This window comes from Ambystoma mexicanum, chromosome 12 (genome assembly GCF_040938575.1).
Source record: "Ambystoma mexicanum isolate Mex_15411 chromosome 12, UKY_AmexF1_1, whole genome shotgun sequence".
NCBI lineage: Eukaryota > Metazoa > Chordata > Amphibia > Caudata > Ambystomatidae > Ambystoma > Ambystoma mexicanum.
Genome location: NC_090936.1, coordinates 498,015,048 through 498,028,057, shown reverse-complemented (window position 1 = coordinate 498,028,057; position 13,010 = coordinate 498,015,048). Strand labels below are relative to the sequence as shown.

The window sequence follows — 13,010 nt, the reverse complement described above, 5'->3', positions numbered from 1 at the left end:
GAGGGAGAGTCTGCTTCACAAGTAGGGGGGAGCCTTGTTTGCCAGGCATTTGTGAGTAAGGGCCAACGTTTTTAGTGAAATTCTCTGCTTGACAGGTAACCAATGTAAATTTGTTCTGGCTTCTGAGATATGGTGGTTTCTAGGGATGTTTAGCGCTGCCCTGATGGCGTTGTTCTGGGTGATTTGTAATTTATTCAGGTTCCCTTGACTTGTCCCTAGGTAGAGGGCACCGCAATAGTCCATTTTAGGCATGATGAGCATTCTGGCTAAGGTGATGCTGTTGGGGGTGGTCAGAAAAGGCCTGGAGGCTGCAATCAGTTTGCAGGTGTAGGCAGCGGATGATCTGACTGCATTAGTTTGTCGTGTCAGTGACAGGGTGGCGTCAAGATAGAATCCTAAAGTTTTTGTGTCTTTGGAGACCTTAATGGTATTACCATCTATGATGAATGATTGGTAGGAAGGATCTAATTTATTGAGACGTTGCGAGGAGCCTAAGATGAGGAGCTCGGTCTTGTCGTCGTTAAGACATAATTTGTGTTGGGCCATCCAGGCCTGGATGACCAGAATGACGTTGTTCAAGGCCTTTGTGTCAGCCATGTAATCACCAGTGATGGGAATGAGTATCTGGGTGTCGTCGGCATAGTTAGTGTAGGACGCACCCAGATAGTCAAGTACATCAACGAGAGGTTTCGTGAAGACATTGTAGATTTTAGGCGACACGCTGGAACCTTGAGGGACACCGCAGTGAATCGGAGCGGGGTCAGCGGCTGCTGATGGGGAGAAGACCCTTATAGATCTGTTACTCAGAAAGGATTTAATCAAGTTGTGAGTTGAGGCAGAGTGAAGGTGTTGGCAAAGGATTTGAAGATTGACCAGATCAAAGGCTGCAGAAAGGTCTAATAGGAGTAGCACGGCTAGTTTCCCATTGTCTTTCAGGACCTCAGTTTGAGTTTTCAGGTCTATCAAAGCTGTTTCAGTCCCATGTCTAGGACGGAATCCTGATTGCCTCAGACCTAGGAGGTTATTAGATCTTGGATCTGCAGGTATGCTGCGCAATCTAAGATCTTCAGCAAAAAAGGGACTGTGGTTATGGGTCTGAAATTGGTAGGTACACTATGGTCTAAGGATGTTTTTTTTAGCAATGGGATCACCCATGCATCCTTAAGGTTGTCCGGGACAATGCCTGTTTTAAAGGATGCGTTAATGAAGGTCGTGATGAGTGGGGCCAGATCATAGGCGGAATCCTTAATGATAGGAGCAGGGCATGGGATCGCCTTGACAGTTTGACGGTTTGATTCTCTTAATGATGTCTTCCACTTCAGCAATGGTAAGTGGAGAGAAGGCAAAAGGTTTAGTATTAAGGGGAGTTGGAGGAGCGTCCCTTAACGGGATTGGAGGACGATTGTCCTGATTCAGGCTGTTTTGTTTGTCTTTGATTTTGGATTGTAAAGTAGATATTTTATTTAGTAGTGCAGACTGGATGTTGGCGCACCATTTATTGTCTTTGGTACAAGTGTCGGGGGGGTGGCTGGCGATTCAAGTTCTTTAAGAATCTTGAAGAACTCTTTTGTATTAGAGTCTGCTTGCATGATACGGTTATTGAGTGACTCCTTTTTAGCCGTGATAATAGCTTCTTTGTAGAAGAGGGAGGCAAGGATGAAGCTGTCTTTATGTTCATCGGAGGGGTGACTTTTCCAGCGATTTTCCGCGCAGCGTTTAGCTTTGCAGAGCACTCTTAACTGAGGTATAAACCAAGAGTTAAGATGTGCGCGAGGTTTAGCCTTCCTGAGTTTGATGGGGGCGATTGAGTTTATAGCTGTGAGCATGGTGCGATTGTAGGTGTCTGCTAAGGTTGTAGGGTCAGTGCAGGAATGAGTGACTGCAGTGAGAGCGGGGAGTAGCATAGGGAGGAGTGTCTCTTTAGTTATGTCCCTTTGATTTCTAGTGGGGAGTGCTGGGGTAGTTGGAGGAGAAGGGAGCAGTGCTGCTTCAATATTGAAGGTAATGATGTGGTGATCAGACCATAAGCAAGGGGTATTGGAGAGGACATTGATCATACATTTGGAACTAGCTAGCCAGTCAAGAGTCCTCCCTTTGTTGTGGGTAGGTTCTTGGATGTGCATGGTGAAGCCAAAGTCAGTTAGTGCATTCTGTAGGTCTACGGCAACATGGTCGTTGGGGTCACCGAGTCCCAGATTGAGGTCACCTAGAATGATGATTTGTGAGTTTGTTTTAGTTTTGTCCAAAAGTAGAGTGGACAATTCACCAACAAAGGAGGGTGCTGAGCCTGGAGGTCTATAAATAAGGTGTAAGGTGGTCTTTCGGTTGGGTGTTAGAGGTAATTTGACTGAGAGTAGCTCAGCTGACTCTAGTTTGGAATTGTTAACCACTCTTAGGCCAAGGGAGATTTTGTGGATGAAAGCAACTCCACCCCCTTTAGTTTGGGCAGTATTGCGATCACATTGTGTGATGCCATAGCCAGGTGGTAATGCAATGTTTCAGATATTGCAATAAAGTCGAGTTGTTGGGTCGTGATAAGGTCTGCAATGTCAAGTGCGTGTGCTGGAAGAGATCTGGCGTTAATATTGGCGCCCTTGATCCAGTGGAGTTTGGCTGGTCAGATGGAAGTATAAGGAGTAGTGTTAGGCGAAGCTGAACGCAGTGTTTTGGGTATGGTGTGTTTAGGGTTATTGTACGGTGTGTGTGGCTGCTGGAATCTTGAGCCAAGTCTCTTGTTTCCGAGTGGAAGGGAGCAAGGCTGATTTGGTGTGGGTTTCCTCGCAAAATGATCTAGCCATAGGGCGGGGTCATTAAGGTACTGGTTAGGGGAGTTGTTGCTATGATGGTGATCATTGGAAGTGGTCTCAAGGCAACTCATCTCCAGTAATAATCTAGGCAGTGGTAGGTAGTGAGGACTGAGTGCAATGGTGCTATCAGAAGGTTGTGTTGGACATTTCCACCCTGACCCTCTCCTTCCTTCTTCAAAAATTCAAGATGGTTACGCCAGCTCTTATTGCGGAGACACTGTGCAAGGGAGACTAGATGTGCTCCCTCGATCTGAAGGACGCATATCTACACGTCCCAATTTGGCAGCCTCATCAGTCCCTTCTACGGTTCAGGATCATGGGCTTCCATTTCCAATACAAGGTTCTACCCTTCGGCCTCAGCTCAGCCCCCAGGTTCTTTACCAGGCTGATGAATGCAGTGGCAGCCCTTCTCAGGGCCCAAGGTCACCATGTCTACCCGAACCTGGATGACTGGTTTGTCAGGGCGAGATCCCCGGGGGTGGTCCAGCACACTTCCTCTGCCCTCATGTACACACTCCACGAACTGGGATTTTCCATCAATCTCAAGAAGTTACAGCTGCAGCCTACGCAGAGTCTGAATTTCTTGGGCCTCATCTGGGACACGAGCTCCGAGAAGTTTCCCTTGGAGGACAAGATCACAGCCATCAAGAGGGCCACAGGTCATTTTCTCAGCAGAGAAGTGACCTCAGCTTGGTAGTACCAGCATCTCTTGGGTATCATGGCAGCGTTTCTACTGGCAGTACTTCACACAAGGCTCAAAATGAGGATATTGCAGCTGCACTTTGCAGCCTCATGAAATCAGGAGCAGGGCTCCCAAGCACAGCTTGTCAGCATTCCTCCCTTTCTCCACCAGGACCTTGTCTGGTGGAGCACGGACTGCAACTTGCAGACAGGAAGGCCCTTCCGGTAAGCAGCACCTCAACTGACCATCAGCACGGAATCCTCCTTAGACGGCTGGGGGGCTACCCTGGACAACCACAGTGTCCATGAAGTCTGGTCCCTCTAGGAGCATGAGGCCCATATCAATTGGCTAGAGCTGAAAGATATTTGGCTCCCTCTCAAAGCCTTTCTGCCGCTTATCAGTGGCAAGATGATCGTCATTGAAACGGACAATTCCACCAGCATGTATTACATCAACAAGCAGATTGGCACCAGGTCCCCTCCCCAGTGCACCGTAGTTGTCCGCATTTGGGTGTGGGCTCTGGAGAACAACATATTATTGAGAGCAATCCACCTCCCGGGGGAATTCAACCTGGAGGCCGACAGGCTCAGCAGACTGGGAGCAGACAATTAGAAATGGCAATTGAATGATCAGGTCCTTCAGGGGATCTTCAGCAGATCGGGGCACCCCCAGGTGGATCTTTTCGCCACCTAGTACAACAAGAAGTGCCCTCAGTTTGCATCCTGGCAGGGACAGGGCCTCGGCTCCGTGGGCGACGCCTTACAGTTACAGTGGAGCAGCATGAACATATACGCATTTCCTCCCACTCCCCTGGTCCACAGGGGGATCTGCAAGATAAGGGAGTCACGTCACTTCAGCATCATTCTGATAGCTCCATGGTGGCATGTGAGACCATGGTTCTCAGAGCCGCTCAGCCTCTCGGACCAGCTTCCAATTCACCTTCCACTGGGCCCAGCTCATCTTCCATCGCAGCAGGGAGGCAGGGTCATCCACCCTGCTACGCAGAAGTTCGCCCTCGCAGCGTGGTTTCTGAGTAGGTCACACTAAAGCATCTGCGCCTGTCACAGGCTAACCTAGACATCATACAGGGCGCTAGGAGCGATGCTACTAGGAGCCAGTACAAAAGCAAATGGACTAGGTTTTGACACTGGGCAGAGTCAAAGGAAGTGGACCCGCTTACTTGCACATTAGACGAAGAGCTAACCTTCTCTGCACACCTCGCACACTCAGGGGTACAAATAGACACATGCCGTACCTATCTGGTGGCCATCAGAGCCTACCGGAACTCGGAGGACAATGTTTTCTCATCCTCCAACCCGGTGGTTAAACGACATCTGGCGGGCCTCACCAGGCTCTACCCCCATATCAAGAAACCACACCCCGTGTGGGACCTCAATGTAGAGTTGGGTGCCCAGGCACACAAACCTTTTGAGCCAATGGCGTCCGCGGACATCAGACTAGTCACCATTAAAACAGCTCTGTTGGTCGGTCTTACGTTGCACGTAGGGTTAGCGAAATCCAGGCACTGGTGGCTTCAGAACCTTACACTCCCACTTTCTTACCTAAGGTAGTCTGTGTTCCACTTAAATGAGGAGACAGTGTTACTTACTTTCTTTGCAGATCCTAAGGACGATGCCCAAAGGTTCTTGCACTGTCTAGATGTCAGACAGGACCAATAGCTTCCGCAAGTTGGAGGCTCTCTTTGTTGCCTTCAGGGGGTCAGGCTGGGTTTATCAGGCTTCTAAGGCATCAAAAGCAAGGTGGATGGTTGCGGCCATCAAGAAGGCCTATGAGGGGCAGCACAAACCACTTCCAGCGAACATGCATGCCCACGCAATCGGGGCCAAGGCAGTCGCGTTCCAGAGACACGTCCCGTGGCAGGTCATCAGCAGGGCGGTCACGTGGGGCACTCCTTCCGCCTTCTGCAAGCACTACTGTTTGGATGCCGGCTCTAGGTCTGACGCGGCTTTCGGGCAGGCAGTATTAAGGAACTTGCTTTCTTAAGGAGGGTCACCTCTCCACCATGGGACTACATTCAGTTGTTCTCGCCCATGCAGTATGGAGTAAAGGGGACGGGACATAGGAGTAATTATAAGTGACCCACCAAAGCTGGTGTCATTAGGCAATGGTAATATTGTCGATGCGTAAATGGGGACTGAGGAGTGTCACCGGTGGGCGGAGTCAGGGGAGTGCATGCTCCCAGGGCTGCGCCCCGGGCGCCTTTAAATTAAAATTTAAATGGGAAGACGTTTTTTTCTGGTGAAAAAGCTTCTGTTTCCCGTCCCTAGTGAGGGACACCCAGGCAGTATGGAGGAGAGGGCACTATGGACTAGGAGTACGTTAGTCACTACGGTGAGTAGCGTATACTTTCTACATCAGGAAGCAAGGGGCATTCGGTCCCCAGCGCTCTCCAAGGAAGTTCAGGGCCTGTGTCACTGGGCCATCGGACAGGGGGTGTTCCTCGTTCCTCTCCACCTGGCAGGCGTCTAGAACACCATTGCAGACTCCCTGAGCAGGGAACTGCCCTCCTGCCATGAGTGGGAACTTCGTCATGATTAGGTGCACCGCCTGTCTGTCAAATGGGGCAGACCCCTGAGCGATCTTACACTTTACAAGCTTAACAAATCTGAAGATGGCTGCCAGAGATGGGGCTTAAAGAGAGAACTTTCATTGGATGGAGGCAGTATGACCCAGAGGACAGTGATTGGTTTAGAGGAGAAATACAGTTTTACAGTGAAAGTAAAACAGTTTTTTTCTTTACAGAGGGTTCCCAACCCATGAATATTCATGAGCCTGTGAATCCATGCCAAACCCATGCTGGAGAAAAATTGTTACAGGTAAATAACTTAAACCTTCCATGCTTGTCCTCATTTTTGCCCTGCCTTGTGTCTAAGAAAACCGCAAGTTAGTGATATTGGTTTCAGGTACCTTCTTTTGCCTGGGGGAGTTTTGCAAAGGTCCCTCATCCTTGAACAATAGTCCCTAATTCTGGGACTTTAAGGGTTTTCAGTCAGGGCATCCTATGACTTGTAGTGTGTCCCTTCCATCTTAGCTGTCACATTATTAGCCTGGGGTCTACTGCCTCTTGGGGATGTATAGCGCGCCTGTGGGTTACCAACATTAGCCACCCTTGGGGAGGAGGTAGTGGCAGGTTCAGCCCTGTCCCTAGTGTCCTGCTACACTTGCATACAAGTATAAGTAGAGTGCAACTGTTTAGAACTGTGTCAGGGCCTGCAGATGTCCCAGTACACATTCTAAACCTTGTGTAAGTCATTTCTGTACCTGAGCTTGAGTTATATTGGACAACCTCTCCGTTTAAACGTAATAATTCTTCCATTGGTGGGATTTATCAAAATCTGGAGTCATTCTGCACTTAATCACTCAAGCTAAGTATCTGAAGATCAAGATGAGGAATGAAGGAGGACTGCAGTATGGACCACCATTGCTGAAGTTATCCACCGCAAGGTGAAGTTCTATACCACACAAAGGAGGAGACATGGGAGACCTTCCACAGTACCTCCCTCTGTTGAACTGGTGGGCCTAACCAGTACTGAGTCCTGCATTGGCGGGGTCATCCACCTGGAGCCCTGACATGGTCTTGTATTTTGATCACAGTATCCGAAATGTGGACTTCTACTGCTGGGATCCCATGCAGCTGTGTCCTGTGACTCGTACAGTGCATCCTCTTTGTGAGTCTAGTATCTTGCTGCTCTGCTGCTACTGCCCTTTACCAAGTAAATGAATCCCAGTGGAACCTGTATTTTTTGTCGTCCTTCATCCTTTTGCCTGCAGACCCGTTGTTGGATCTCTTCAACTGCTTGTCATACCTGAAGGTGTCCTGATAATCTTCAAAGTTGTGGGAGCCATCGCAGAGGACTTACTGCCCCTTTAGCCAAGTCTGCCCAGCTGGGGTTCCATTTCTGAAAAGGTTGCTGAGAGTGACCAGAACCACTGAATTCTGTGGCCAAGCTGTCATAGTTGTCATCAAAGTTTACTCTGTTCTCCGCTGACCCCTGGACTTCCAATGCCAGAACCAATGAAAAGAGCAGCTGTCCCCAACAGACGTAATTTATCTGGTATCATTTGTCTTGATTAGGTTTTGAGGGATTGGGTTGCTTAGCTGTTTTGAGGAGCCCCCTCTTCCCCATTCATTCTAACAGGTGTAAAGCCCTACCTTGCAGCTACCTGGGCCTGGCTTTTAGTGGTGAAGCCCGGAGACTGGCCAACCTGTATGGGATCTCTTGAACAACAGGGATAGGTAGCTGCCCCTTCCCTTGATGAGAAACATAACTTTGTACTATGAATTCATTGTACTGATTATAGTAGTACTGCAACTTTGAGCGCCATTGCTTCCTACAGGAGAACGTTGAGATACTTTAGAAACTCCCACTAAGTATTGACAACCTATCTATTTATCCTTGAATGTCGGTGAACCCTGTTCCTAGGACAGGGCTTGGATTCATTAAGCTTAGTGTTTGAGTGTTGGTCTTGCATTGTAACATTATACAGCCTATGGTATAGTGTTTAACACTTAAGTGCCAAGGACGAGTATGCTTGTCCTTTTTTGCATAGACTTACATAATAGCCTGCCACTTAAGGGGTTAACATCTTTCTTCCACTTTAGCTTATTGTTAGTTTGCTATTTAAACGGTCTAAATTCTAACGTTTGGCGTGTCCCAAAAAGGACACCAAAATGTGATTGTGTATGTTTATATATTGTTTTAATTACCTGTCATTAACTTTGATTTAATGCAAACATGTTAACATGAGGATTTCTGTATGTGGATAAACTATTCTAATCAAGGCCTTGTGTTTGTCAATTGTACTTCACAACAAACACCTGATATCCTTAGGCTCAGCCTAACTGCTCCTCCATGAGAGAGTCAAGTTCAGACGTTTCTTTGAAATCTTTCAGATCCACTGTTGGCTCCCCCAATACCTTGCACCTGCAGGATTTTAATCCTATTTTAGTGTTGTCATTTTAAGAAATATCCTGTCAATGGTGACCTTCGTGCATCATGTTGGAAGTATGGAAAAGTAACTTTGACATATTTTGAGAAATGCTCTAATCAGGATGGATAGACTTGTGTTGTGCAATTGGAGAGAACAGTTAAACGGTTCCTCCGAATTATTTCCCAGAGAGGTAATGCCTGTTCTTCAAGGTTTGTTGCCCTATTGGCAGTCCCAATTGAGAGGGCACTTTTTCATTTGAGAATGTGTGTGAATCTCAGCCTCTGGAGAAGGCCTCTTGTGTGACCAGACCCAAAACTAATTTGAAGGGTTATATGTGGAGCTCCTATTGCTGAAGGATATGGGATTACTAATGTGTTTATACTTTGCGCTATTGGCTGTTTGCCTGTTTCAGTCCACACCCTTTTTCTTGCACTAAGACGATAGGAACAACTACACAACTCAGCTATGCTGCTAAGAAACTTCTCTCATGAACTGGCTTAACTTTGAGAAATTCTCAACACTAATGTAGAAGGCCGAAGGACTGCTATTTAGTTAGAATTATTGTGTAACTGTACCTCAAGCAGTAACACCCTAATTATGCACTTGGCTCCATTTCATTATTTGATTACATTGATTTTTACTTTGGGTACCTGGACGTGTCATTTGTTTTAACATGCAGAAAGACAATCTATTTTAGGGTCTCTGTAAAGGTAAATTGCATGTGACAATAGACAAACACCAATGTACAGGTATATGCGCTATATAAATACAGCTTCAAAAGTTATTTGTCTTAGCTGATAAACATCATTCCTTTCTATGTCCTTGATTTGCAGTGAAAAAGCCAGCACTATCAGCTCTAAGGCCCATTGGGAAGCAGTATGGGTGAGTGAACAATATTCAGACATATTCTTTAACATTACAAATGACAAGGGTTTCAAACTTATTTTCACTTAAATGTCTAGCTCACATTGCCTTTAAAATAATTGGTCTACAAACTAAAAGTCTAATAAGCCACTGTCATTGTCAATATACTGTACCGTAAAAGGCCTATTTGAAAAGTAGGCATTTGTATATCAAGAGTTGCACTGAATTAACTAAAATGTCACTATCTCTTTCAGCATAGCAGGGAAGCCTCAGGAAAGAGGCAGCCACCTCAGTAAAATGCCAGTGCCATCACTTCTGTGCGAACAACCCACCCATAACCTAATGACCCCCAGGAGAACTCATGGGTCAGCTCCAATTTACCCAGCAAACATGGATGAATGCGTGAAAAGTTCAGGTGAGGGTTCTCAGAAGAGGAAGGAGTAAACTCACACACATCTCTGCCCATCTAATGACAGCGATTAAGGTTTTAAAATATTTATCGAATCTCGAGTAGACCATTTTGAGTCCAGCTCGTTGCTTATGTGCAGCAAAAGCTCTATTAGTTCTTTCATTAACATTCACGATGCGTCTTCCTAAAAGAAGACCATCATGGGGCAAAACTATGAGCTCAATATTGAAACAGTCATTTAATGTCTAATTTCTCTGAATGAAAAATCCTGTACACTTTGACATGTTCAGATCATAATAGTTGACTAAAAGGGACCAGAACAACTCCAAAAGGCACCTAGAGAAAGAAACAAAGACAAATCGTGAAGCACACCCACAAACACATTGATAGATCTTCACAGTGACAAACATGCCAGGATTCTCTAGCGACATGTGGCGGTCTCATCTTGCCCAGATGTTATCTTGATCTTTAGTCAGCATTGTTGCCTACTGTGATCCTATGCAATATTCATTCGAACCTAACTCTTTAACTTAAAAGTTCACGTTATAGCAGAATTAAAATGTCATAGGGGGGCATGTTTACCCATAGTTCCCGTATCTGACTTTTTGGGGCTTCCTACTGGGTGAGAATGGGCTTTTGTCCTGCTCCCCACGATACCAGTGCTCATCCAGCTCCCCCACGCCATCTCAGGCACAGCAGACACTCTGCACTTGGACACAAATAATATGCAGGAGACCAGAAGTAGAGAAAAATGGGCTGTAATGCAAACACACACCAGGCCTGACTCATCCTTATGTACAATGGGGTAGCTAAATCTATTTTCCACCCATAAACCAGCATATATAATGCATGTATGATAACAAACAGGTCATTTCGCAGAACGGGGGGGAACGAAGCCTGCAGTTGCGAAAGGCACGAATCTGCCTCTGGCAGCCTTGGCATTTGAGCCAGCAGCTTCACTATATACTTCTCAGGTGGGACTTGTCATGCCTGGCAGTATGAGGCATCACAGCATTCCATAGCTCAGCTGTGCTGTGCTCTGCGGCATCGCTTGGCATGGGTGTTCAGCTGTTAGGCCAGTCTCTTAAGCAAGTCTGTTGGCCAGTCCATTTGCATCAGATGCACCTCAAATAAACGAAAACAAAGTGTAGTATCAGAGAGGTAACAGCCTGCATGTGTGAATTTTGAACTGCAGCAGGTCCGTAAACCAATGTAGGCTATCCAACTAGCCCATTTGAGGTAATAGTCCACTAAGTACTTGCAAAACAAAAAGGTGATGGCTGGAAGGCTTACAATTAATCCTAAACCTCTGCCATTTGCTCTGGGCAGCCCTCCAGACTATCGTTCTTCTACTGCCAATTCATTACAGAAAGGGGAAACACCATATGCAAATCAGGCTTGGTCCCACCCCCAGCTCGAACTGCTAGGTCACATACCTTCTGCGCAAGACCACAAGCAACCCCAGAAATGTGTTCAATACTAGTTACAGGAATATCACTAATCCTAAATCATAGCTCTGATGAGTTCAGGTTTGGTTGAAATATATAAGGATAGAGGTACAAAATAATGAGCTGTGTCAAAGAACTGTAACAGGAGTATCCGTTTAAATACAACATGAAAGGATGCTTTTTCTAGGCATGCGACAACTGCAGGTCGAATGCAGACCGTTCAAGGAGCTCTCTCTCATACAGTCCTGTAGTTGCACTGTGTGCCAGTTATTGCTTGTTAGCAAAGAGTATTTTGCAGGTTGTGACATCTAGTTGGAAAATAAAAACTAATTTCAAGTTCCAGAATGCAATGTTCTGTTGATCAAGAAAACATGACTGGGTGAATGTGCCACATATATAAAATGTGATCGCTTGGCATCTGTGCCTTATTTGGGATCCTGGGTAGTCGGCAACTTGTTAGAATGTTGACATTTCTGCATTAGAGTAACATATCTATATGCATGTATACATGAGTTCAGGGGGGGTGCAGATGACCGATTTATGTAAAGTAGCCTAAAACCAATGCCAGTGGTTCAGATTTATTCAAAACCTTCCACCCATCACTTTTGTGGTTAGAGTTTGTCTCACTATGTGAGAGAGGGTATGCCCAGACATGGGTCCTTTGCTCACTGCACCATAGGGAACCAAGCTGCACTTCACTGAGGAGGCCCAACAAGGCTGAAACATGCCTGGGGTTGCTTGTGTTTCCGTGCAGAGGGGAGCTGGCCTAGCAGTTCGGGCTGGGCTGCTACCATTGGTGGCAGTACTTGACTGATTTGCATATGGCTGGACCCCTTTTGCAATGGCGCAGACAGGCTAAAAGAACGATGGTGTGGAAGGTTACCCAGAGCAATGCCAGTGGTTCAGATTCATTCAAAACCTTCCACCCATCACTTTTGTGGTTACAGCATTGATGTGACCTTTGACTTGATTCGTGCTGCAAGTAAATTACCCTCCAAAAGGGAGCAGTATGGGCTCTCACTCGGAACAGGGAATTGGGCACTAACCGAATGCGACAGCTGAATGTATCTGAAGCTCTCGCCCTTGCCCAGGGCAAACCTTTCCCGTAAAGCCTCAAAGGGATGGAGACGGTCTCCCTGAATCACATCTGCCAGGTTCAGAATCCTGCGTGTCTCTCAGTGCCTGAAGTGACCCATCTTGAGAAGCTCCAGGAGAAGTTCATCAGCCCATAGGGAATGACTTAGAATTGGCTTCACCCACCAACCAATATGTGTGTTTGCCTCATCCCACACCCACTGCACGCTCTGCAACATGAGTGAGGGCCCCACCTAGAATATAACACCTGTATAGGGGTACTGGCTCCCATCCAACCCCGTTGTGACTGTATGTGGGGTAACCCTGGGTCCCTGTGGAGCCAGTCGTTAACGACTCTCAGCTTCGTTGCCCAGTAGTATCGTTGCAAACAAGGTAGACCTATCGCCTCTCCCAAACTGAACATTGGAGAGTTTTTAGGGCGTTACGAGCCTGCTTACCCCCACCCCCCCTACCCCTCATAAAAGCTTTGAATACCCTCCTGGATACATTCTGCAGTACATAGAGAAACCTGTGTAGTGATATCATTTTAAAAAGGGCTGCTTTGCCCATCAGACTTAGTGGAAGGGACTGCCAGTGTGTGACATCCGCCCTGAATTTTCTAATTGGTGGTAGCAAGTTCAGATCTATACATTTCGAGAGGTGTTCTCCTTATTGAATGCCTAGATAACGGAAACCCAACAGAGATAGCTGATACAGGTAGTCCTGTGAGAGCGGTGCATCCCCACCTTGGATGGGGAAAAGGGACAGACTTC

The 13,010-nt window shown here is 46.7% G+C and overlaps 1 protein-coding gene across 1 annotated transcript in view; it reads left to right on the top strand.

Moving 5' to 3' along the window:
* Positions 1-13,010, top strand: part of AGBL3 (AGBL carboxypeptidase 3) — a 2,309,829-nt gene that overhangs the window by 2,183,353 nt on the left and 113,466 nt on the right. Inside the window, exons 19-20 of the mRNA XM_069628782.1 lie at positions 9,276-9,324; positions 9,561-9,721. Of these exons, the coding sequence (XP_069484883.1) occupies positions 9,276-9,324; positions 9,561-9,721 (210 nt within the window). The remainder of the gene's footprint in view (positions 1-9,275; positions 9,325-9,560; positions 9,722-13,010) is intronic.